General features: G+C 45.1%; 3 protein-coding genes across 13 annotated transcripts in view; 2 read left to right on the top strand and 1 right to left on the bottom strand.

Annotated features, from left to right (window-relative positions):
* Positions 1-288: 288 nt before the first annotated feature.
* On the top strand, positions 289-10,931 carry casd1 (CAS1 domain containing 1). The gene is made up of 18 exons (XM_035620260.2): positions 289-697; positions 1,917-2,013; positions 2,358-2,478; positions 3,088-3,132; positions 3,243-3,305; positions 3,426-3,470; positions 3,588-3,711; positions 4,228-4,442; positions 4,568-4,987; positions 5,274-5,363; positions 5,484-5,603; positions 5,816-5,972; positions 6,078-6,157; positions 6,470-6,571; positions 6,668-6,808; positions 7,154-7,231; positions 7,982-8,074; positions 8,234-10,931. Exons 1-18 carry the CDS (start codon positions 457-459, stop codon positions 8,501-8,503), a joined length of 2,502 nt encoding a protein of 833 aa, XP_035476153.2. The 5' UTR covers positions 289-456; the 3' UTR covers positions 8,504-10,931.
* Positions 10,916-22,077, bottom strand: sgce (sarcoglycan, epsilon). Of its 5 annotated transcripts, XR_004786763.2 has the most exons (13): positions 21,868-22,077; positions 20,764-20,871; positions 17,573-17,695; positions 16,978-17,135; positions 16,516-16,588; positions 15,494-15,692; positions 14,202-14,364; positions 13,853-14,067; positions 13,366-13,392; positions 12,715-12,903; positions 12,319-12,362; positions 11,455-11,665; positions 10,916-11,348 (listed from the first exon to the last, which is right to left on the bottom strand). XR_004786763.2 is itself a non-coding variant. In XM_035620261.2 (12 exons), exons 3-12 carry the CDS (start codon positions 17,092-17,094, stop codon positions 11,298-11,300), a joined length of 1,116 nt encoding a protein of 371 aa, XP_035476154.2. In that variant the 5' UTR covers positions 17,095-17,135; positions 17,573-17,695; positions 20,764-20,869; the 3' UTR covers positions 10,916-11,297. The 5 variants fall into 5 exon arrangements, 2 of the variants coding, with proteins under 2 accessions (XP_035476154.2, XP_035476155.2); XR_004786765.2 differs by lacking the exon at positions 20,764-20,871; XM_035620261.2 differs by lacking the exon at positions 21,868-22,077 and having other exon boundaries at positions 11,455-11,492; positions 20,764-20,869.
* The window catches only part of ppp1r9a (protein phosphatase 1, regulatory subunit 9A), a 44,925-nt gene continuing 41,617 nt past the window's right edge, over positions 20,051-23,358 (top strand). For 3 of the 7 annotated variants that reach the window (XM_047330013.1, XM_035620256.2, XM_035620252.2), the window contains exon 1: positions 20,051-20,430. The gene's annotated coding sequence lies outside the window, so the exon portion shown is untranslated. Of the gene's footprint in view, positions 20,431-21,608; positions 21,633-23,358 lie in introns of those variants that run through there. The other 4 variants (XM_035620259.2, XM_035620258.2, XM_035620257.2 and 1 more) reach the window with 2 other exon arrangements.

Genomic DNA, 23,358 nt, shown 5'->3' with positions numbered 1-23,358 from the left:
CTGGGAAATTCCGGTGTAACAGCAGCACACTTTAAAAATATATATATACAATATCTACACAAATAAATGTAAAATACACACATGCAAAAAATAAAGAAGAATAAGAAGAATACATTTAAAGAATTTACATGAAATATTAACAGTGGAAATAGTGCAGTAGTCCAATCAAAGTATGAATGCACAGCATGCAACTGTATTTATACATGTGAGAGTGAAAGAATCGTCTGATGTGTGTCACGTGATAAGAAGTCCCTCTTGCCCTGGGGGCCCCAAAGTCCCTTGACACACCCCAGACTGGACGACTTATCCGCAAATAGTCAAATCATACTTTCATCCACGTCCTTTTTATTTTATTTTTGTGTGCTTTTTGTTTCTTCACTTAGTGTTTCTGAAGACGCGTGAGTGCAACTCAAACGTGAGTCTTAATGTGATCTGCGCCGACTGCGAGCGGCGGTGATGGAGGAGGAGGCGGCGGACGGAGCAGGTGGTGCACCGGGCGGAGCGCAGCCGCCGCCGCCGCCGCCGCCGCACCGCACAGCTGCTTGTTGTCATGGAGGAGCAAAGATGGCGGTCCTGGCCTATAGCCTGGGCAAACGCGAAATAAACCACCACTTCACCATAAGAAACGCCAAACTGATTGCGCTGGTGGTCGTCGCATCGCTGCTCGTGTTCCACACGGCGTCGCGGTACCACGGAGGTGAGTGCTCGGCCGCTCCCGTCTCCCGGGGCTCGCCGCTGACACAAGCTAGCGCTAACGCTAGCCTAGCTAGCCGCTGTGTACTGTCTGGCCGCGGCTCGGCTCGGTGCCGTTATCCGGGGGCTGCCCCGTGAAAGGTGAAACACACGCGCGCACACACACACACACGCACGCACGCGCGCGCGGTGTGTGCATGAAGCTGATGTACCATATATATATATATATATATATATATATATATATATATAGAGACAAATGAAATCAAAGCAGCAGCACGAACCAAACATCGCCTTCGCTAGCCGAACCCAGCTAACGCTGCAGTTATCTATGTTTACATGCTCCCACCTGCACACGCTTGATCGCCGCGGTGGGGGAGCCATGTGTAGGATGAGGACACTGACAACAGACACAGCGGCGTTCTATTATTAGGAGGCCGGTGCTTCTTCTATCGGCAGACCTCGCCAGTTTGTTAACTAGCTGAATAAAATACGATAAGTGTGTTGTGTTTGTGCCGATTACTATCAACGTTAACAAACTATAGCTTCGATGATTCTGGAAACTTTTGTAGCAGCCATTTTTTTTTCTTCTCTCTGGCAGGCCCTTGACAAGTTTGCATTGGCTCGTCTGGCTAAAAAGATTAGTTATCCACAAACTGGACACGGAGACTAGTGTTCAGGTGTGAAAGGGTTAGATCACTTAGCATATCAGCATTTGCACAACCCCCCCCCCCCCCCCCCCCCCAAAAAAAAAAGACAGCGATGGCACAAAGCCCAGAGCAGCACCATAAAGAAATATCAGCATGGGCATACGTCCACCTCGCAGCTGGGTTTGCATAGACTGCACTTTGTTCGTGTGAAAAAGGGGGATCGGAACCAGAGATCCCAGTGTGCACACTGGGAGCAGCTGCTCTGGCCGGTGATGACAGTGAAATGGCCACGTCTCTCTCCTGTGTCTATGGGTTGATTCAGCTGTGGATGGCTCCATTCACTCTGCGCACAAATGGTTAGCTGGGGGAAAGACCAAAAAAAATCATGGCTGCTGATGACTTGATTTTGTGCGATGGCCCCTAGCAGAGACCTGTATTGTGACCTAGTCCTTTGACAGGCACCATTGAGACGGCAAGTTTCAGTCATACTTTTTCATAGAGAGAGTGGGTGAAAGCGAGATCGGTGTCTTTGTCTGGTCTTACTGGCGATGTCCTCTGTTGTCTTGCCTCCAGGCGGAGACTCGTGTGAATGGCTGCTGTCCAGAGGACGTTACTTGGGGGAGAACGTATGGCAGCCTTATGGGTGTATGATGCACAAATACAAAAGCATGTGAGTAGCACAAACTGTACAAGGTTATTATACACTGTATACGTTATGTTTGAGAGTGTGTAGCATTGGTGTGTGTGTGTGTGTGTGTGTGTGTGTGTGTGTGTGTGTGTGTGTGTGTGTGTGTGTGTGTGTGTGTGTGTGTGTGCGCGTGCGCGTGCGAGGATGCATGAGTAATCCATGAACTATATAACCAATTGATAAGATACTATCACATGGACAGGCCGCGTGTAATAAGATCCACTTTTAATGAAGTTATAACACGCAGTTGAACCATCGTTTTTTGCCATCTGCAGTGCAGATGCACGGTTTCAAGAGTCGTCCATATCGTCATTTTTGTCTTACAGTGAAGCCAAAACATGCCTCGCTGAAAAGCGGGTGGCCTTCGTTGGCGATTCGCGAATCCGGCAGCTGTTTTACTCCTTCATCAAAATTATTGACCCCGAGCAGAGAGAAGATGGAAACAAGGTAAAAAATGAGAAACTGTGCCAGGTTTTTGTCAGCTAATTTTTCAGCAGAGTTGTGGGTGAAAAATGTGATCACGGAACAACGGACGTTGCTCTATTTACTCTCTTCGTGTGCCACTAACTGTTTTCTGGCTGATCCATTAAATGCTTCCAATAAAAGAAATATGTTTGGTACGGTAGAGCTGTCTGTATAAATCACAACATCTCTGGAAGCAGGGCTGCTTGTGTCCTCTCTGTAAGAAAAGATTTTTCCTTGTTTAGTTCCCCAGTTGCCTAAAACATTTTTTGACTCTAGCTGAAACGAAAAGATATTCTATCAATTTAATGCTAATTAGTTTTCTAAAGCCCTTTTCTTCTCCACTGTGTGTTCATAAGGATTTTCATCAAATCGTGTAAACATATTCAGGCTGTCGCACTTCCTGAAATAGGTGGCATTTAGAAAATGCACTGCAACAAAACTGTAATTGTACAGGGTTTGCCCAAATTCCAACACTTGAATGCATGCAAGCAGTCACAGTTATTTTTGGTCTGATCTTGTGCTGGGAAAAAAAGAGGAACACTATCTGCCTAACAGACTTTCTCTCTGTCTGTCCCCACGTAATGTCTGAAGCATGAGGACATTTCCTTTGAAGAAAAGAGTTCCTCTTTGAATGTGGTGAGCTCTTCTTCGTTCTTTTTTTTTTTTTTTTCTTGTACTGTTCTCAGTCGATTAAAACATACTCTTGATTAAAAAGCTAAAAGCATCTACATCCTTTTTGTGTTTAGGACTTCCTTTGGTATCCAGAGGCGAATAACTCCATGAAGGAGCGCTTGATATCATGGACACACGTGAGTGTTGAGAGCTGTTACTCACAAAGCGGGAGTGGGAGTTTCATAGGCTTGAAATTATCTCTATGGTTTGGACATGGATTACGCTCTTCTAACTGTTGACTCGCTTGTGTGTTGCAGGAATCTTCTGCGAAGCCAGACGTTGTCATCCTTGGAGCTGCCACGGTAAGCTGTATAAATAAGGGCTTAGCAAGTGCTTGCACATTTCACGATGGACAAAAAACAAGGATTCGGCTGAGTCATGTCAATCCTGATCTAATCTCTTGGTCTCATTTACTCCAGTGGTCCATCAAGTTGCACAGCGGCAGCAGCGAGACCCTGCAGCAGTACAAAGTCAACCTTACGGCCATTGCCGTGCATCTTGAGAGGCTGGCTGAACGTGGAGAGGTGTACTGGGTGCTGCAAGGTAAGATCGGCTTGTGGTCGAGGACTCCAGATGGGAGCTTTTCTTGGCCTTGTCCATACCTGGCAGAAACATGCGTTTATTCTGTGTTGCTTTCATTTGTTCCTTTATTAATTTCTGCCAGTCAAAGACAACAACACATTTGGTCTTTTAAAACAGAAACGATGTGCATGTTTATTTACATTTATAGCTGGGAACAGTGACGTCTGACCACTGATGTGGAGATCCATTCTAATGCAATTTTTGAATGAACGTGCTGAGAGCCGTCCACTAGTGACCCGATCACCCGACACATCAAGTTACTATAAACAGAGCCTGTGATTCATCTCAGTCACGGTGGTAAAACATTAGTGCCTATTTTCGTCACCACAATGATTAACCGCTCGTGTGACTGTGTCAGTGTCAGTTTTCAGAGTCACGATTGCAGAATTCTGTGAACATTGCAACTTTGTCACGTATGCATCATCTTGTCTGAACCCTTTCTGCATGCTGCACACAACACGCACCTCCGCCCTGCAGACCCAGTCAATGAGGAGGTGCTGAGCGAGAACAGGAAGATGATCACCAACCAAAAGCTGGAGCTTTACAATGAAGCAGCGGCAGACGTGCTCAACAGCAGTAAGCGCAACGGCAGGTCCCGAGTCAAGCTGCTGGCTGCGTCCCGTCAGGCCGCGCTGGAAACTATCGCCCAGTCAGACGACGGCTTGCACTTACCTGAGAGCACCAGGAATGTGGTGAGCATTGTAATATTACTCTGTGATATTATTACTGATTGTTTGGCAGCACAGTTGTTTTTTCTATTTTTAACTGTGAATGTCGGTCGCATCCTCCTCACCATCCTGTATAATTCTCCTTCCAGGGGGCCATGGTGCTCATGAACTCCGTGTGCAACAAGCTACTTAGGCCCATTGACGGCTCTTGCTGCCAAACGTTACCACCCCCCAACCTCCTCCAGAAAATGGCAGCATGCTTCTTCCTGGGCTCGGCCCTGGTCTTCCTGGTCCTCCACGTCCTTGGCAACAACCGCCACCGCCGACCCGTACCCCCTGACGTGGAGAGCCTGGAGGAGAAGAAGCCGGCAACTGCAGCTGTCCCCTTTGGTCCAAAGGCGCCCTTCCATGCGCTCTGCAGGATGGGCGTCATCATGGGCTATTTTTACCTTTGTGACCGAGCCGATGTGTTCATGAAAGAGCAGAAGTTCTACACGCACTCCACGTTCTTCATTCCTCTCGTCTATATATTTGTCCTGGGAGTCTTTTACAGTGAAAACAGCAAGGAGGTGAGACAGGAAGTGTTGCTCAGTGCAGTAACTTTTTTTCATTTGAGGTCTCATTTCGAAATGGAATTGAAATAAGTCCAGTACCTTCTTAGTTTTTTTCTGAAATATTGCATTTTTACCTGCCTCATGCATGTCCTCTCATATGAAAATGTATATGTGAAAGGATTAACTGTTCCCTACGCTCTGACTGACATTATTATAAAGCCTTTTCCCTTCAATGTGTAAAGAAATGATGTACTCTGTGTAATTTAATTTTCTGAATTCATGTCTGTTTTTTTCCGCACAGACCAAATTACTCAACCGAGAGCAAACCGATGAGTGGAAAGGCTGGATGCAGCTCGTCATCCTCATCTATCACATATCTGGTGCCAGTGCTGTGAGTTACAGATATTTCCTCTTTCACAAACCATCTGGGAGTAACCTGCTCTGATCAGGTGTCCATTGATATTCGATGTAAAGACTTTCATTTTTTTTTCTTTTCTTTGTGTCATAACAGTTCATTCCAGTGTACATGCATGTGCGGGTGCTGGTAGCAGCGTACCTTTTTCAAACCGGCTATGGACACTTCTCCTTTTTCTGGCTCAAGGGAGACTTTGGACTGTATCGAGTGTGCCAGGTGAGGGAACAGCCAGTCACTTCAGTCACTCAGTTACACTTTAACCAGGATTTTTACAATGACTCATTATCGTAGCACATATGTATTTTTGTACTTTGGCATGACAAACCATCTTATTGATAATAAAACAATTTGTTTTTCGACCTACCAAGTGTTTTACTCTCCCTTGTGACAATATCATTGATCGTGTTTTCATATTCATTCCACTCCAGGTGCTTTTCCGTCTAAACTTCCTGGTCTTGGTGCTGTGTGTGGTAATGGACAGGGCCTATCAGTTCTATTACTTCGTCCCATTGGTCACCTTCTGGTTTGTCGTCATCTACGCCATGCTAGCCATGTGGCCCCAGATCCTTCAGAAGAAGGCCAACAGTAGGTGGCAGAGATCTGATGACCGTAGTTTGTTTCTCTGGACTATGTGAATCAGTACAAGCGTTTAATTCTTCACCATAAACGTGAAACAATTTCCCTGAACAGGTAGTGGTATATGGCACCTTGGGGTCCTGGCGAAGTTACTGGGCCTCCTGATGTTCATATGCTTCTTTGCCTTTTCACAGGTGGGTGAAATTATACTATATTTTCATTTAAACAGTAACTCTTTTGTTCTGAGTTTTCGAAATGTAAATTAAGTTATACTACAGATATATATTGATTTTATATCAACAAGCTCATGCGAGAGGTGTAAGCTGTTAATATTATTTCTTTTACACGTCGCAATTTGAAAGAAATATTACGTTTTCAAATACAATAAAACTATTTTTGTTGCCTAAATTAAGCAAAATAGATGGATTTACAAACGCAAATTTCTGGGTCCCTCATTTTTGTTTTTGTGAAAACGTATCATTCATGTTTTGGCCTTGTGACCTCAGGGTTTCTTTGCGAGTATCTTCTCCATGTGGCCCATCTCCAATCTCTTTGAGCTGAACGGAAGCATCAACGAATGGTGGTTCAGATGGAAACTGGACCGATTTGTAAGTCAAATGTTTATTTTTGAGGGGGGGCTCTAGATACACCAAAGTTTAGTCACTTCTGCTTTTTTAAAAACTTGTTAAAATGTTCTTTTGCAGGCAGTGATACACGGCATGTTATTCGCCTTCATCTATCTGGTGCTGCAGAAGCGCCAGGTGCTGTCAGAGAGCAAAGGAGAAGCTCTATTCTCTGGCAGGATCTCCAACCTGCTCCTCTTCCTCTCCATCTTCTCCTTCATAGTAAGACTCTTCATCTTACTGCGGTTAACCGAAAACATTGTTCGCTTGCAACAGCAGCTCAGGATAGAATCGTTACACAGCAAGGGCCGGGTGCTTACGTGAATGCAACACCTCGTAACCCGACCATAACTGTCTTCTCTTGCTCACTTCTGTTCTCACTCATTGAGAAAGAAACGCAGAACACAACATGAACTCAGTGTAGTGAGGATTTGTTGATCTCACATGGATATAACGCCCGTCAGGTGGCTTATACGTTGCTCTTGTCGGGCCGACCACTTCCTCGTCTTTGTTTCAACCGAATCGTAAAGCCTGTTACCCGACTGATTCTCTTTCCTTTCATTCTAGATTTACTCAATATGGGCCAGCAGCTGCAAAACCAAAACGGAGTGCAATGAGATGCATCCTTACATCTCAGTGGTCCAGGTACAACATTTGTCTCTCTTTTCCTTTTGCACTGTATATTGTCTGTATTTAATGTTCTTAGACGTTTTAAAGCCCAGGATAACTGTTGATCGTCATACTTTAGCTTTTGGTTAATGAATATCAGTCATGTTTTATATTTGTAATTCCCTTTGGATTTGCCTCGAGATGCTGTTCTCCTACTTGTATGCCAGATCAATGTGTAATAACATGGGAGTTCCTTTAGCTCTGGTATCATCTGGAGTCGAACTCCACTGGGAAACTGTTTGAAGTAGCGCTGGCGATAACCCCTAAACTGGGTGAAATGGCAGGATCTTTTTGTCCCTCGTTTGACTCTGGCCCTGTTCATACCTGGCGTCAATGTGCTTCTTGGATGATCCGACCGCAAGTGGACAGCTGGCATGAGAATGTGTCCAGCGACCAGCTGTGATTGGATCTCACTTCCCCGCCCTACAGGCGAATAAACGCGTACATCCTTGCTGTTTGTAAAGACCAATTGTGTTGTCTTTAGCCAGTGGGAGGTAAAGTTAAAAGAAGAATTCAAAACTATAAAGACTGTTTTTTCGGATGGTCTGATCACTAAAGATGCATGTTAACGCCACGTAGGATCAAGGACTTGGTGACTGTGTATCCATTCTAACTTGAGTGTGAATGACCTCAGCCCACAACTTTAAAGGATAAGAATTCCGTAATATGCCCCGCTCTGTCGTCTCGCCTTGACTCTCGGAAATGTCTTTTCTCTTTTGTCTACAGATCCTGGCCTTCATTCTTATCAGGAACATTCCTGGCTATGCTCGCTCTATTTATAGCTCATTCTTTGCATGGTTTGGAAAGATCTCCTTGGAGGTAAGATGGACCCGACAGTGCAGTGCTCAGAAACAACTGACAGTCCTTACCAGCTCTGTATGCGATGTGCTGTAGCTCCCTGGAGGGAGCCAAGTTAAAAAGGGAATTGGCACAAATGATATTCCCTTTTATTCAATATGCTTTGTCTGTCTCCCCCAGCTGTTCATATGCCAGTACCACATCTGGCTGGCAGCAGACACCAAGGGAATTTTGGTACTGATTCCGGGAAACCCTTCTCTCAACATCATGGTCAGCACCTTCATCTTTGTTTGTGTGGCTCATGAGATTTCCCTAATCACCAACGACCTGGCCCAGGTAGTCATCCCAAAAGACAGCGTGGCCCTGCTAAAGCGACTGGGGGCCGTGGGGCTCCTCAGTCTGGTTGTACTGCTGCTAACCAGGGGCAGCCAGTCCACTCCTGGCGACTGATGGTACACGTCTTGATGGACAGCGGTGGGGGCGGTAGGGGGCACTGCAGCTCGCTACTCCTCTGCTGAGTTTGAAGTGAAGTACAGACCCAAGCCAGGAGCAGGCCCCTAGGTTTGAGGCCACTGGTGGCCACAGGAGACATTGTCAGCGGTGTTGAGCGGTAGCACGAGGAACACAGGAGATCCGAGTCTCACCGCTGACCACGTTTGTGCAGAGTCTGTACTTTTTGACTGCTGTGAAAGTCGCACACTGAAGAAAAAAAATGGCCAGAAAAGGGAGGGATTGCTCCTTTTTAAGGGCCTATTGCAAGAGAGTGAAAAAAAAGAACAAAAACGCTCAAAACGTTTACATTATCTGCATTCACCAGAAGAGCAGAGGAGAAATTTCCAGATGTGGAGTTTTTCTTTTTTGGACAAAAAGAGGTCCTCTCATTTCAAGACCCTCGATCTTGCCGTGTGAATTATCTTTGCCGAGTTGCTTCTATTTAGCCAAACACACAAATGAGAACAAATAACAAGTTATTTTGTCCCAAACAGTACTTCCTGTCCTTATATCAATCTGGAGGAGATCAATAGACACACTCCGTCCACATGGCAGTAGCAGCTGAAGGTGTTTTTCACTCAGGTGGATCCATAATCCACATATTCAGATATCAACACTTTTACAACACTTTTACAATAAAATATTCAGTTGTGCTGCATTCAATTGTCAGCAATACCTTGTACATTATTTTCTTGGAACTGTAAATTAGTGTTAGATATCTAAATATGCACACAAAAAATTATGGACCAACGACTTGTTTGGGTGATCAAAAAAACTGTCAAAATAAATTGGGAGTGCAATTGTTAAAATGTTGGAAATCCCTCAACATATTTTTGCTCTTGTTTTTCGAGTATTTAAAAAAAAAAGGTTTGCCTTTTTCTGAAAGGTACTGTGGTCACATGCTATAGCTCTGAAATTATGTGATATGTACAGTATTTAATGATTTAAATTAAGCTTATATTTTATACAATTTTTTTTTGCTTTGTTTTATTCTTGCGCCCATGACTGCTGTTTGTGACGGAAGTATTTCATGGATCATGTTGTACTGCCTCAGATACACACTACAGGGGTTGAGCCTTTACAGCCCCTGCATCTGTCCTATAAGCAGCTGACTTCATAGTCTGTGTATATTTGTATGATAGAGTGAGATATTTATTTTATACAGTCAGGCTTCATCAGTGTTTTTTTTAGTCCTTTATCCTTTTAGTCATTGTAAACATGCCTCGTAGCTCTGTCGGAAAATGCCTGGTTGCACATGTTCTTGTACAATAGGGGCTACCAGCCGAATACACACGCTCCCCTGTGCTGTCACAGCCAGTGAACTTCTTTCTCAGAAAAGTGATTTGTTAAGACTGAATGCCTTTGTAACATGCAGCGTTTTCTCAGTGGCTAGTATACACAGCAGCTCCAGATGTACGCCGTCACATCTGCGATGTAGCCTGGGATCACAATCTTCCATTTTTATGCACTTTGCATCAGGGCCACAAAAACATTTAAAAAAAAAGAAACTACTTTTTAATGCACTGACTGAGCTGAAAAGACATTACTGTTGCTTAAAGAGAAAAAAAAATTGTATATTTTGTCAGTTGACAAATGGTTGACGTCTCCGCCGACTTCTCCTCACAGTTTTGAGAGATTCGCACTTTTATAGTGAGGCCTGCTTTTTTTCTTTCCTTCTCATCTCTGAGGTGAAATCTAATGTGTGGTTGAGATAATTTGGCATATTGTAAGATCTGAGCTGTAATGCACATGAATTTTTATTTAGTTGCATATTTGTATCTACCATGGTGTGGTAAAAGACTGCAGTGGCGGTCATTTTATACACTTTCATGTAGCTTCCCCTTTTCAAGAGAAATACGTGGGTCCATGGAGAATGAACATTTTGTCTACAGACTCCAGCTCTCGAGGCGGCTCCTGTCGTCGGTCTGATAATGTACAGGTTGTGCTCTCATACCGAGTTAAGCGTAAAGTCAATTTGTAATTTGTATCACCTCCTTGTATAGATGAGAATGGCATTTTCATGCTGCAATTTCCTTTTTTTTTAATGTGTAAAGTTTACTGATCTGTTTTCTCATCTATAACTGATCAAGACCTATATATTTGGTAATCGTTTCAGGCCTTAATAGATCTCTTTGGTCGTGTAAAAGCAACAACTATTTATACCCCCTGTGCAGGGCCTCTTTCAAATGTTACATGTAAAAAAAATGGTGATGTCTTCAAAAAAAATGTGAAATATATCCACATTATTTATAAATGCCTTTATTCTGTTGTACGTTGATAATACCTTCATGCGATGTGCTGCTTTGGCTTCAATGTCATTGAGACATTACTGTTGTCCTGTTCATTATTGGTTTTTACTTACAGTAAAAACAATTTTTGAAATATTTTTTATTGTCATCATGTGACATTACATGTATAACATATTACATGACAAACTAAATCATTTCTATGTAAAACTCCCCCTTTTTCCTCTTAAGAGGCCCATTGTGCAAAGCAAGTAGAAATACAAACACCGTAGTTTTAACATTTACACATATATTCAAAAATATTCTAATATATCTTTACAATTAGCTCGGCTCCTTTTTTGTTTTCTTTCACACTAGCACTCTTCAACGTGCGAGTGCATGTGGACGATACAACTTTGTAAAGACACTTCTGAGGCATGCAGATTGGCACAAATGTTAGAAAAAACAAATATATATATATATAAAGATATGGAAACAAAGGTCGGTCCGACACTGGCGTTTTCTGGTCACAAATTAAGGGCTTCGGCCACTTTTCGCTCCTCAGGAATACCATTTACCTGGATTAAATACAAAAAGAAAATACATAAAACCTTTTGTGGCCAAGTGCTGACACTGAAATGTTGATGCAATGTTATTCCAGTTAAGCAGCGGTGTAGTACCTACCTCCAGCCTTCGAAATGTGGACATGACATAACTATCTCCTTTGTTAGCAGTGAACAGAGAGCAGCGGAGTTAGTTCACCATGCAGCTCACTACCATGCACACAGGAGGGCGCTCACACACCAACACCAGACCTCATGTCTTTCTTGCAGGGGTTGACACACCACTACAGTGCCACGGCAAAATGAGCAGCTCCTGGTAATCTGTGTAGTAACTATGTAGACAAAACGTTTATGTGGCTTCATATTAATGTAAGTACAGAGTGGACGAATTTGAGGTAGTACAATGTAATGAGTCGAGTCTAAATCATTTTACTGTGAAGTCAAAGGGGCAGTGAGTGATTTTTCTCTTTGTTTTGTTGCGATTTTACTGCTCTGGCTGGTCCGTGGACCTGGGACCTCGGGTACGGGAGTCTGATGCACAATAAACCACGAGGCCAAAACCGTGGAGTTGCAGGGCGACCCCGCTAGCGCGTCTCGAGTGTTGTTCACCAACTGCACTCGCAGTGTTGTTGGTGTATAGCCTGCGCCATCTGTTTTTTTTTTTCGATTTACAGAGCCAGGGGCTGAGCCAAAAACACTTATTTTTACAAAACGCGTTTTAATTCAGAATCGCTTACTGCCACTTTAATGTGCTTAAACCTGAAGCGAGACGTACTTTACTGCACTTAAAATCCAGGAAACAACGTGTTTATTTATTTATGATAACTTGGAGCAGAAGCACATGCAGACTTTACAATTAAGCTGTTGTTTTTTTCCTCGCTAGATTCTAAAGTGGATCATCTGGGTCCCATTACGTGGCACACATGCAGATATTGTAAAGCAGACCTTCGGACGAGAATACAAAAAAACTGGACGTGGAACTTACCTGATGGCCGCTGCTGTGGTATCGTAATCTGATTTTGCAGGTTCCTGCAAACATAAGCGGTGATATTATGGTGAACACACATTCACGACACACAAGAGCCTTTAGTATCATGTGAAAACACGTACTTAAATTTTCTCACTATCAAGCCTGTTAGTAAAAATCATGGGACAGCCTGAACCTCTTAAGCTGTGGTCGTATTTTCCATAGGCCTGACTTGCTTTGTTGCAGCTTTAGCCATAAACACGGTATGGTTAGAGTGCTGAAAACAAGATTACGTGACAAGGGTATTGTTTCGACTTATACTTCCCCCCATAATGATGCCCATAAGCCATACATATGTGTGCCTGCTAATGAACTCAGTGTTTGTTATCGCATGTGTTAATCCCTTCAACTCACGTCTGTGTCTGCATGAGGGGCATGCTGGTGGTCTCGTAGTTGTCGGGGTGGATGGGCGGCACCACCTCGCCACTGACGGGGTTAAAGACGGGCAGGGTGGAGAGCGGCCAGGAGATCTCGCGGTTCTTAGACATGCTCCGCAGCTCCTTGGAGGACTTCTGGATGGAGCTGTGGTGCACCAGCTGGATGCTGCGGAGGGGAGAGGCAGTGGTGCCGTCATATGTAGTCGCATATTCATTTGTCTCATGCCATTTGCAACGTTTAAGCTACAGAAAGATAGTCAGAAATGTTTAAATATGTCGGTGAGTAGTGTCTGCTGTGGTGAGAGCTGTACTCGGTTCACACATGCATGACAGGAATCAACCGCTGTCACCTGTCGCTGCGTCTGAATGTATGTTCTCAATCTTCAAGACTATGGACATTTGAAAGCAAATCACTGCTGACAGCAAGAATCCCTATCATCTGTTCATTAGATTTTTGAGCAGCCCATTGGATGAATGGAAGTCAACACACAGATGAGCACATGAATGGTTGTAAGAAAGTGAGAAAGGCGTCAGTGGCAACATCGATGACAAAACTGAACCAAAAAGAGAAGGGGGACAGGAACGGAGTCAAAAATAAAGAGAAACACAGGAGAGGTAAAACACTTACTCTGGTGTTTGCATGTTTCTTTTTTCCCTAGAAACAAAACAAAAATGGATGAATTAAATACTAATATTAATAGTTAAAGAGAGAGCTACACACAAGCGATAGATTGATGGGTAAAAGACAAGTGTGGAGATGCTGATGGGGTGTGGAACATGGAGTGAATGAGGGGGCACGTCTCTCCCAGCCTGTAGATGACGGCGGATGATGAAAGAGTTTTTCATGTCATGTCATGACTGTTTCAAGACGTCAAGATGAACATGACATCAACCAAAATGAAAAACATGGCAGAAATTTATGGGTAACTTAATATATGTGGGACCGAACAACCGGATGGTTATGACAAGCTGCAATTCCAATCCAGATTTGTTTTTGCTAACTGCCCTGCACTGACCTGCCTCATTTACTTGCATGTTAACACTTTCACAGCTTTCCTCAAATGTATTATTTGGGTGCAATTGTTGCATGGAAATACAAGGCCGAGCACACTTACACCCCTTCCCGTCGGCAGCACATAGTGTAGCCGAGGATGAAGAGGAGGACTAGCGCCACGGCAGAGGGAACCGCCAGTGTGATGAGGAAGTCCGAAAAGTAGTCCCGGCCCTTCAGAGACTCAGAGGGGGGGTTGTATTCCCCAAATTCAGGCAGGACCCCTGTGCCTGGGTCAGGACGGGTGATGTACACCGGGACTACTTTGTTGATGTCAACCTAAAGAAATAAGTATGAGCAAGAGTTGAAGCTGTGCTGCAGATGTGATTATATTAAGGTATAATGTTAATTGTCAAAAACAATCCTTGTGTAGCACAAGCTTATGTTGCGAATCCATACAAGAGGATCCTCACCAGAGAAATCTTACACCAGTCGATGTGAAACTGAGCTCTGAACTTCTTGTCACAGCTGATGACGGGCTCCATCTCCTGACTGCAACGCAGCTGGTTGTGTGGACTCTCCACCTCCCGCAGGCACGACGAGAAGGGAACATCAGCACCAACCATAACATACACTCTGCGGAGGAGAGTGGAATATAAAGCGTGAGGAGGAGGAAGAGAAGAGACGAGAAGGGGCAGGAGCAGGAGCAGAAGGCAAAGAGCAGAAAAGAGAAGGAGCAGAAGACAAGAGAAGCGAAGGGGAGAGAAGCATGAGAGGAGAGAAGCATGAGAGAAGAAGTAGTCGGAGCAGCGGAAGAGAAGAGGAAGAAGGAGCAGTAGATGAGGAGGAAGACAAGAGAAGGAGCAGAAGGGAAGAGGAGAGGAGAGAAGGAGAGGAGGAAGAGATGAGAGGAAGCAGAAGGAGCAGAGGAGGAGGCGCAGAAGAAAAGAGAAGCGAAGAGGAGAGAAGCGTGAGAGATGAAATAGTCAGAGCGGCAAAAGAGAAGAGAAGAGGAAGAAGGAGCATAACAGGAGGAGCAGGAAAAGCAGAAAAGACGCACAAGATGAGGAGGAAGAGAAGGAGCAGAATGAAAGAGGGGAGGAGAGAAGGAGAAGAAGCAGAAGGATCAGAAGAGAAGACAAAGAAGGAGAAGAGGAGGAGGAGGAAGAAAAGAAGCAGAAGAAGATGAGGAAGAGAAGCAAGAGAGGAGCAGCAGAAGAGGAGAGGGAAGAGAAGATGGAGCAGAGGAGGAGGAAGAGAAGAGAAGCATGAGAGAAGGAGCAGCAGAAGAGGAGAGGGAAGAGAAGATGGAGCAGAGGAGGAAGAGAAGAGAAGCATGAGAGAAGGAGCAGCAGAAGGGGAGAGGGAAGAGAAGATGGAGCAGAAGAGGAGGAAGAGAAGAGAAGCATGAGAGAAGGAGCAGCAGAAGAGGAGTAGACTGAAGAGAAGATGGAGCCTCGTTGTACATGTTTATGCTGAGGCGTCTGATAATCAGATCTTATTCCCTCCACTAAGTTTTCCTCCTCCATTCTTTTATCTTCCAGAACGTCAGCATGAATCTTTGATGCGCAGCTTAACGCAGCTCATGTGGGATATTCCCCTCTGAACTGAACCAACTGACAGAGTTGATAAGCGCTGACGGCCCAGTGTGCTCATCTAATTCACAGCGAGCCGAGCATCCCCAAGGCCCCAATTAAACAAAATGTCAGCGTGTAACAACTGCTAAAATTCAAACCAAGTCCACTTCTGCCTCTAAACACCTCACCCTTCTTTGAGGTTGTTGATGGGCAGGGGCACGCGGCCACCGCGGTCCAGTGCCGAGGTGATGTTGATGGCGTTGAGGCGCTCGGGCTGCCATACGTTCTTCACAGCTCCCAGGAAGTCGCCCAGCACCTCGCTGGCCAGCATCTCCTCCACGTTCATGTTCTTGATGTAAAACTCTGCCTGGAAGGGCAGAGGGAACTCTGTGCACAGGGGTGAAGGTGAAGGAGATAATACGGTGAGAGGGCGGAGAGGAGGTGAACAAGGAGCTAAAAGAGACGCGATCCTTGCTTTATCACTGCTGCAATGTTGACACTGATTTCACCAGCGGACGCTGGTGCGGCCTCCAGGGGCCAGATGGCAGATGACATCACGGCATAGGGAAAGTGATGTCACATTAGTGCCGCAAACATCTGCTGTGCGTTTGCCCGACTCGGCTCGCATTGTGCCGCGTGTACCGTGACGGGTTCGACAAGCCGGCATGTGCCAACACAAGAAATGCACAGATGTGGGGTTCCGTCACAGAGAGGATCAGGAGCGGCCACATTGTGTCGACACTGCAGACTTCAATAATCTATAACCATAATGTTACAATACAGGACTGTCGAACTAAAAATAAATGATTTTTGACCATTTGAGGTTCATTTTGTAGCTTTTGTGCAGATGTTGAACCTGTTACATGTGCTTCATCAGCAAATGGAGTTTTCTTCGTTGTAATTTAATTGCAGATGTTCACGTCTAAACTCCATCTGCTTATGAAGATCATGCCATACGATCAAAACCTGTAGAAAAGCTACTAAATGTACCTAAATTAGATTGTTTGAGTTAATGTGAGCTTGACAAATGGACAGATAGATGGATGAGCCCATACTTTTGGTTTGATTAGTTAAAGTCTACATTTTCCCATGAGTGTATTTTCCCCAACTGCTCCGTTCTGAGTACTGATTGTGCATCCAGGGTTTAATCAGTAGAAGTTCCACAGTCTGATCTCTGTTCACTCTAAGCTCCCACACTGGCGCCTCTTACCTTCTGTAGCCATGATGTTTATGACCAAGTTGTGCCGTGCCGTCTCAAAAGTGCGTCTGTTATAGGCAGTAATCTGCAACACACAAGGGTGAAAGTTTAAGCCCAGATCAGTGCAGCTTATATGGCAGCGGGCCGTCTGGACAGGGCTGAGCTCGATGCACGACGACCGGGCTCTGTACCCAGCTGAGACACTGTATAGAGGCGCATGGGAACGTTAAGCCTTTGGGGGGGAGAGAATTTCTACAGTAGCTTATAGGGGGACAAAGAAAGCATATAATAACATTAAAGAATTTACAACTGAAGACTTGTAGCGGAATATTGGATTTCCTTTATGTGCACCAAGAGTACTTGATACTCTTCCATTTTGATGACTGACCGTGATGTATTCTTTTTTCTTCCTTCCTAGATGTAACAAAGCAATGGCACAATTCACTTCACTTTGATATCGGCCCAGCCGCCCACCTCGATGACAGTGGGCCTGCCAACGTGCTCTGCAGTGGGGGAGCCATAGAGCACGCCGTCACTGTGCTGTGTCCTCTGGATGTAACGCAGCCAGCCGGGCCGGTCGGGGTATCCCATCAGGTTGGTGTTGAAAGTGATCGGGTCGATGCTGGCATCACCTGTGCGTAATTGGACTGTGATTTATACACACATTTTCATACAGTACTTCTCTAACACACACATAGCAATGGTACATCATAAAGGGGCGATTTAGCATCTTGCCCACACGTGACTGGAGGAGCCGGGGATCAAACCTTCGTCCTTCTGATTAGGCCACAGCCCCACAGGCGGGGGCAGTGTTTGACAGGGGGGAACATAAGTATTCTGTGATAGGTCACGACCAATTCAGTAACGTGCATTTAGACCCATTAGCTAGATTGTGAAAGTTCTGCCAACAACAGCTAAGCATTTTTCTACTTGTGAAATATGACTCACAATGTACTATATATGCTAAGGCGGCTGACTTTTAGCTCAAATATTTATCCACCCAAAAAAATGTATCTATATTATTTACTAAAGCGAAATGCCACAAAATTGGGCTGCAATGCATTTGTACCTGCTTTTGGGTAGGGAGGAAACTCCCCTTTGAAGTAATCTCTTTCCAGAACGTGGACAAACAGGACGCCCGCAGACGGGTAGACGTTACGGTCCGCGTGGGCCCTCGACAAGATGGTGACCACTGAAATACAGATAACATACAGACAGAGAAAATAAGTGTGTGTACTCCTGTGTGTTAATCATCATTAATGACCTGCAAGCCAAACTAATTAAAAAAGAAAAGTGTCATTATTAGATGTGGAAAATGATAAAAGCAAGAGTTTGGGTCACTGGTACTATAGTTACAACTTCACACTCTGAGAATCAACCATGCTCACAATCATAGATTTTTCCACCTTTCTTGCCAAAGCCACTGCACTCTTAGGTTGTAATAAACACGAGCCTCACACAAGGTTGCAGTCTAGGCACAGTCAAAGTGTTAGGGCAAAAAACTTGCATAAAGGATTACGAGCTATTAAACCAATGCATTCGTTGGCAAGTGGCCGAGGGGCTGTGAGTAAACGCAGCGGTAATGAGCGTCATTCAGACTGTGCCGAGTTGTTTTCTCGCCCTCCTCCATTATGCTGTCTTGTTTAGCCCCACTACATTTTCGAACACAAACATTTAGAAAAAAGCGGCTCCTCGACAAAAGTATACACAGTGTAACGGAGGGGCTTCTGCCAGCTCTCTCCTTCTTGATTTTTTTTTTTTTCCTCCTCTCTCTCTCTCTCTCTCTCTCAAACATTGTGTTTTCAAAATCAATCAAATTGCTCTCTCTCTCTCTCTCTCCCTCTCTCTCTGTGTGGGTGGGCAATCAATTTTTAATAACCATGGGAGAATGACTGTACGAGGAAAAAGAGGGGGGAGGGGGGAGGGGGGTCAAGAGAGGGAGATAAATACAATTTGAGCTGTTCTCGCCTGCAGACACAACTCCAGACGCATAAGGCAGCTGAAGGAAGGCCTGGCAAAGCTGTTTCGTCTTCTCACCAACCAAACATTTCTACATTATAATTATAGTCATCAGCACGTCAAAATGAAATGTACTCTACGTCTGCACTGTAAGCCCTCCCCTCGAACGGAAGCTGATTTCTAAGGAGACCCTGCTGAAGAGAGTAATAGAGCAGGATTTACACTTTAATCCAGGTCCATGAAAAAGGAAAGTCAGTATGCTCTCTTTGGCTGACAAGCGTTATCTATTACCAGAGTGCACAAAGGGGCGAAGATTAGGTGACACAGTAAGCTTCGGATTATTAAGAGAGTCCAAATCTACAATGCCAAATTGCCTAACTGCAGTGCAAGTGCACTGATGAGCTGTTGGAAGAGTAGAGTTATAAATCTGTCCCGTGTGTGTGTGTGTGTTAAACCGGGCCACATCTGCTGCACTGGCCATATGTCCCACGTCCCCACGGGCTTGATCACAACCCTGATACAATCAATAGCATAAATACTTGCAGGAACCTGAGGTTACATCCACTGCATCTCTTTCCAAGGGCAGATCGAGGAAACCACCTGAGCATGACTAATCCGCCGCGACGGCTTTTCTTGACGCCACCCGTGACATTAGGATATAGGTTGTTCAGAGACCAGGAATAAAACCGCATTCAGTCTTAGCACACCGCTGGCGCCCCCCGTGATGACTTCAGTCGATCCCCGAATCCCACTCTGAATGCACACTCTCGGCTTCCATTATACCCCAACCCGTTGGGCCTCATCAATTCCCTTCACCACACAAGTACCGCCTATACTGTTCAACTCAAGGGGCCAACTGGATGGAGGTGTGAACATTTGTGTGACACGTCCACGGCGGAGACGGGCAGGACATACAAGCGAGCCCAGATGGTCTGGCCTCCGCTGAATGAGCTACCGAATAAGAAATGACCTGTGGGATTTGAATTGTGTTTCAGCCTATCAACATTGAAGCTTTCATTCAACAGCAAACACTGAGGCATAACACACACCTGGTCCTCTTGTGTTAGCGAGTCCAAGCTTACAGGCTTCTACTGGATTGTGTGCCACCTTCACCTTTGATTCCATTTAGGGAGCGGCCAGCGTAAGTAAAGATCACTGACTTAAGCTACACAAGGCTCCGCTAATAGCATCAGATCTGCTTATTTGTGGCGAGCCGACTCTCTGCCAGGCCTTCTCGAGATGATGAACTGCAGCGCTCTTACTGTGCATAATACATCACCAATTAAAGGTTAATACCAAACTGTCTGCGTGGACCAACCTGTCGGCTACCGGACAAACGCGGAGACAGAGGAGTGCATTATGATACACTTTTGTAATAATTGTGCTGTAATAATACTGGAACACATTGGAATTCCAGCATTATCTATGAAATACATGTAAATAATACACACCTATTCTGAAACTGACACACACACATTGATTAATACCATGCTAAATGACTAACAGTGGGGTGGAAATGGCTAACCAGATTTTATGCCTTCCCGAGCCGACCTTGGACTGACTGAACTCTCAGGAGTGATGGTAGGGTTAAAAATGCCATTGGCAACATGGAGGGAATAAACCACCCTTGTCCCTCTAATGGCTCTAGGTAACCGAGGCCTCCAGCTAGCTGAGGCAGAGACGGTCGGTCGGGTTGTTCTGTTGAACCACTTTCATATATGCTGTTCGTCAGGGTCAGGAGGAATGCATGTGCTCCTTTGGTGTTTGGTGGGAAGCACAGAAAACAAGGATTGCTACTGTTTGGACCAAGGCTTTGGTTTTCTGCCAGTGACGGGGTTTGAGCCTCGCTGTTCTAGGCACAGACCTGGAAGTGAAAGTAGCTGCTGTCACAACGAGCAGAAGTCGATGACTAAGGAAAAGAGTTGGACACGAAAAAAAGCCAGTTCAATCTTCTAGTCGTCTCTCAAGGTAAGGAAATTAGGCATTTGTTATTGAGTATGTGTCACTCACAGAGTTGATTCGGTGTCGTTAAGTGTCAGTATCCTTTGTCAAAAAGAGGAAACAGACTTTTGTCACATAAGTTAGTGATTTCGGAAAGCACGAGGTTTAGACCAGATTTGAATTCAGAAAACTGCTTTTATGGCAAAAGTGAGCGGGCCGAGTCTGTGAGACCGCTGACGATTGAGAACAATAATGCCAGTATTAATGGGGAAACCAGTTGAGCGTGTCACTGTGTTATGACAGGCGGGAGGGGACAGCGGGTCAACAAATGAAGTGCACCACTGCACACCACCCACTCACCATCTCTGTACAGGGTTGTTCTCGGCTTCAGGCCCACGGATCGCTCCGTGCGGACATTTCTCTCAAGCAAAGCGCCGTGTTTAGCATCATGGGCACGTGCAAAGTAAACTATTGGATCGAAAAAATTAAAAAGCATGATTGGAAATCAGGTGTTTCTCTCATAGTCATTCCGAGCTAAAGGAGAGAAAAAAACAACTGAAATCAAATCAAAAAGAATAATGAGAGGAATAAAAAAAAAAAATACAGTGCAGCTACAATGCAGTGAGATACTATAAATAAAGAGGAACATTTGAAATAACAGTAGGCGGTGGCAATCATCAAGGTTTTAATCCTCAATTAAAAAAGAGCACAAGTTTTGTGGACGTTTGTTTCATCTACGTGGCCAGGGCCAGTTCATGGGAGAGAATAAAGTCATATACCATTATGAGGAAAAAATGGTTGTAATATTACGAGAATGAAGTCATAATTTTCTGACAATTTAGTCGTGATTTTAGTGATGAGCTGCCGCAACCAATGGGATTCTGTTACTGTCTATTCAGTGTGTCCCCTACCATTGAATTGGGTGAACACCCCCCCCCCGAGATGTCAAATTGATTTCGATTGATTGATTTTTGTATTTTACATATAATGTCAATAATCCCCTCCCCCCCAAAAAAGCAGTAAACCCAGTGGAAACACTGGTATTGATGAAAATATCTATTCCCAGTATGTCATTAAATAGGTAATATTGAATATAAAAACCAAGACCTGCTCCGGGGGGGGATGCGCCATATTTCCCCCTGAGGACGTGTATCGGCTGAGCGAGCGAGCGAGCGACAACAACAACTAGCCAAACAGTTGTCAACCGTTAGCTCATCGTTCTTTGGCCGGTGAGTCGCTGAACACACATTTGTACATTTAATGCGCCGACTCTGTCCCCCTGTATAACGGTGCTGCTGCTGCTGCTGCCAGTCGTTGGCCATTTTCCCATCCCTCCTCCTCCTCCTCCTCCACCGCCGCTCGGAAAAAATGAGCAGAGCGGCTAACGAGCAGCGGGCTAGCTCGCGAGCTAACTTAGCATCCAAAGCGAGCGCGCGAGGAGAACAGACCGGTTCGATAACGTACCCGTTGCCAGCCAGGCCGCGACGGCCGCGGCGGACGTGCTGCTCTTCATCCTTCGTAGATCTTACATGGGAAAATGGGAGTTCAATTCAAGAAAACACCCCCCCCCCCAAAAAAAGGAATAGTCTCAATCGCCACCGGGTTTGACAGACATAGTAATTAGCATCCTGCAGCATTCCTTCCTCCGCCTCCTTCCTTCCCTGGCGACGGCGCGACCGCTCATTGGCTGAACATCTGCACGGAAAAAGATGGTTGTCTCGTAAAACAGGGGCAAAGGAGAAGAAAAAAAACACATCAACGATGTGAATCGCGTGTATGATTGCAACATGTTTCTGTGCTGTGCTGCTTTGTGTATCAAACTCAAGCAGGGTCTGTCTGCTCTGTCAGCTGTCAGATGACCTGTCTGGTGTCCTGGTCCTGTAGAGCAACATGCCCACTTCACTGTCACTTAGGCCAGTTCAGAATAAGTAGCCCTGGTGGATTTTTTTAACAACGATGCTCATTTATATTGTCTTGTGATGGACAGAAAAACAGACACACACACGCACACACACACACACAGCATGATCCCACCGGGGCTTGAGCTCCTGAGCCCAGCCGTAGGAGGGCACAGACACGTTGGAGAAGTGTCCTCCAATCTGTCCCCCGACCCCCTGCAGAAACAGTGGTGAGCAGACAGATGGTCGTGTTTTGGGCCCCCTTGGCTCCCACTCAGGGCACTGCTAAAGGGCAGCCGGACTCTTGATAAGTCACCCCCTCGTGTGTCCAGAGAGAGCACTTCTGCTCCTGCAGAGAGAAAAAAAAGCATCCCGAGTGCGGCTGGCGTGCCAACAGTGGTCTCTCGTTTGATAGCGTCAAACTGATTCATTTCCTCCGCTGCGGTGGTACGCGCGGTGCCATTCAGCCTCTGTGCTCTCGCTGTGCCTGGCTGTTCTGTTCTCTCGCCCCGCCTGCACTTCCCTTTAAGATTATTTTTAGGTTGCTTAGCAACATCTCCACATAGTCAGTATTTGGAGGCCGGGTATGTGTGCATCACAACATTCACTTAAGGGTTTTAGAATGCACTAAGAAGCACAGGGGGAAAAATACAGCATTTCCCTCTTGGCATGAGGGTAAGATTATGGCCAAACGTGTCTGCTTTGATACTCCTGTGTCAGTGTATATGGCAGCACTAAAAGTTTCAGTTTACACTGTCCTGAATCTGTTTGTTTTGATCAGTGAATTTAGATGATAAATGCTTAGTCTCCTGTCTCCTATTTTGTTTTTTCCCTGCAGCCACCTATCAGCGTTTAGGACTGTTATTAAATGTATGCATGTAGTGCAGCGGCTCCAGTGAAACCTTATGGGAAAAAAAGAACACTGTGTTTGCAACAAAGTTTGTTTTACAGATGATATTTCATTTATTCTAAATTGAAGATGGCTCCCCCATGCAGTGCACCTGCAGTCTGGTGCAGACAAATTCAAATGCTATATGTAAAAAAATAAAAAAAAAGG

The sequence above is a fragment of the Scophthalmus maximus genome, chromosome 22 (assembly GCF_022379125.1).
Source record: "Scophthalmus maximus strain ysfricsl-2021 chromosome 22, ASM2237912v1, whole genome shotgun sequence".
Lineage (NCBI taxonomy): Eukaryota > Metazoa > Chordata > Actinopteri > Pleuronectiformes > Scophthalmidae > Scophthalmus > Scophthalmus maximus.
Note: the sequence above shows the minus strand (reverse complement) of the source record. Positions and strands in the feature narration are given on the sequence as shown.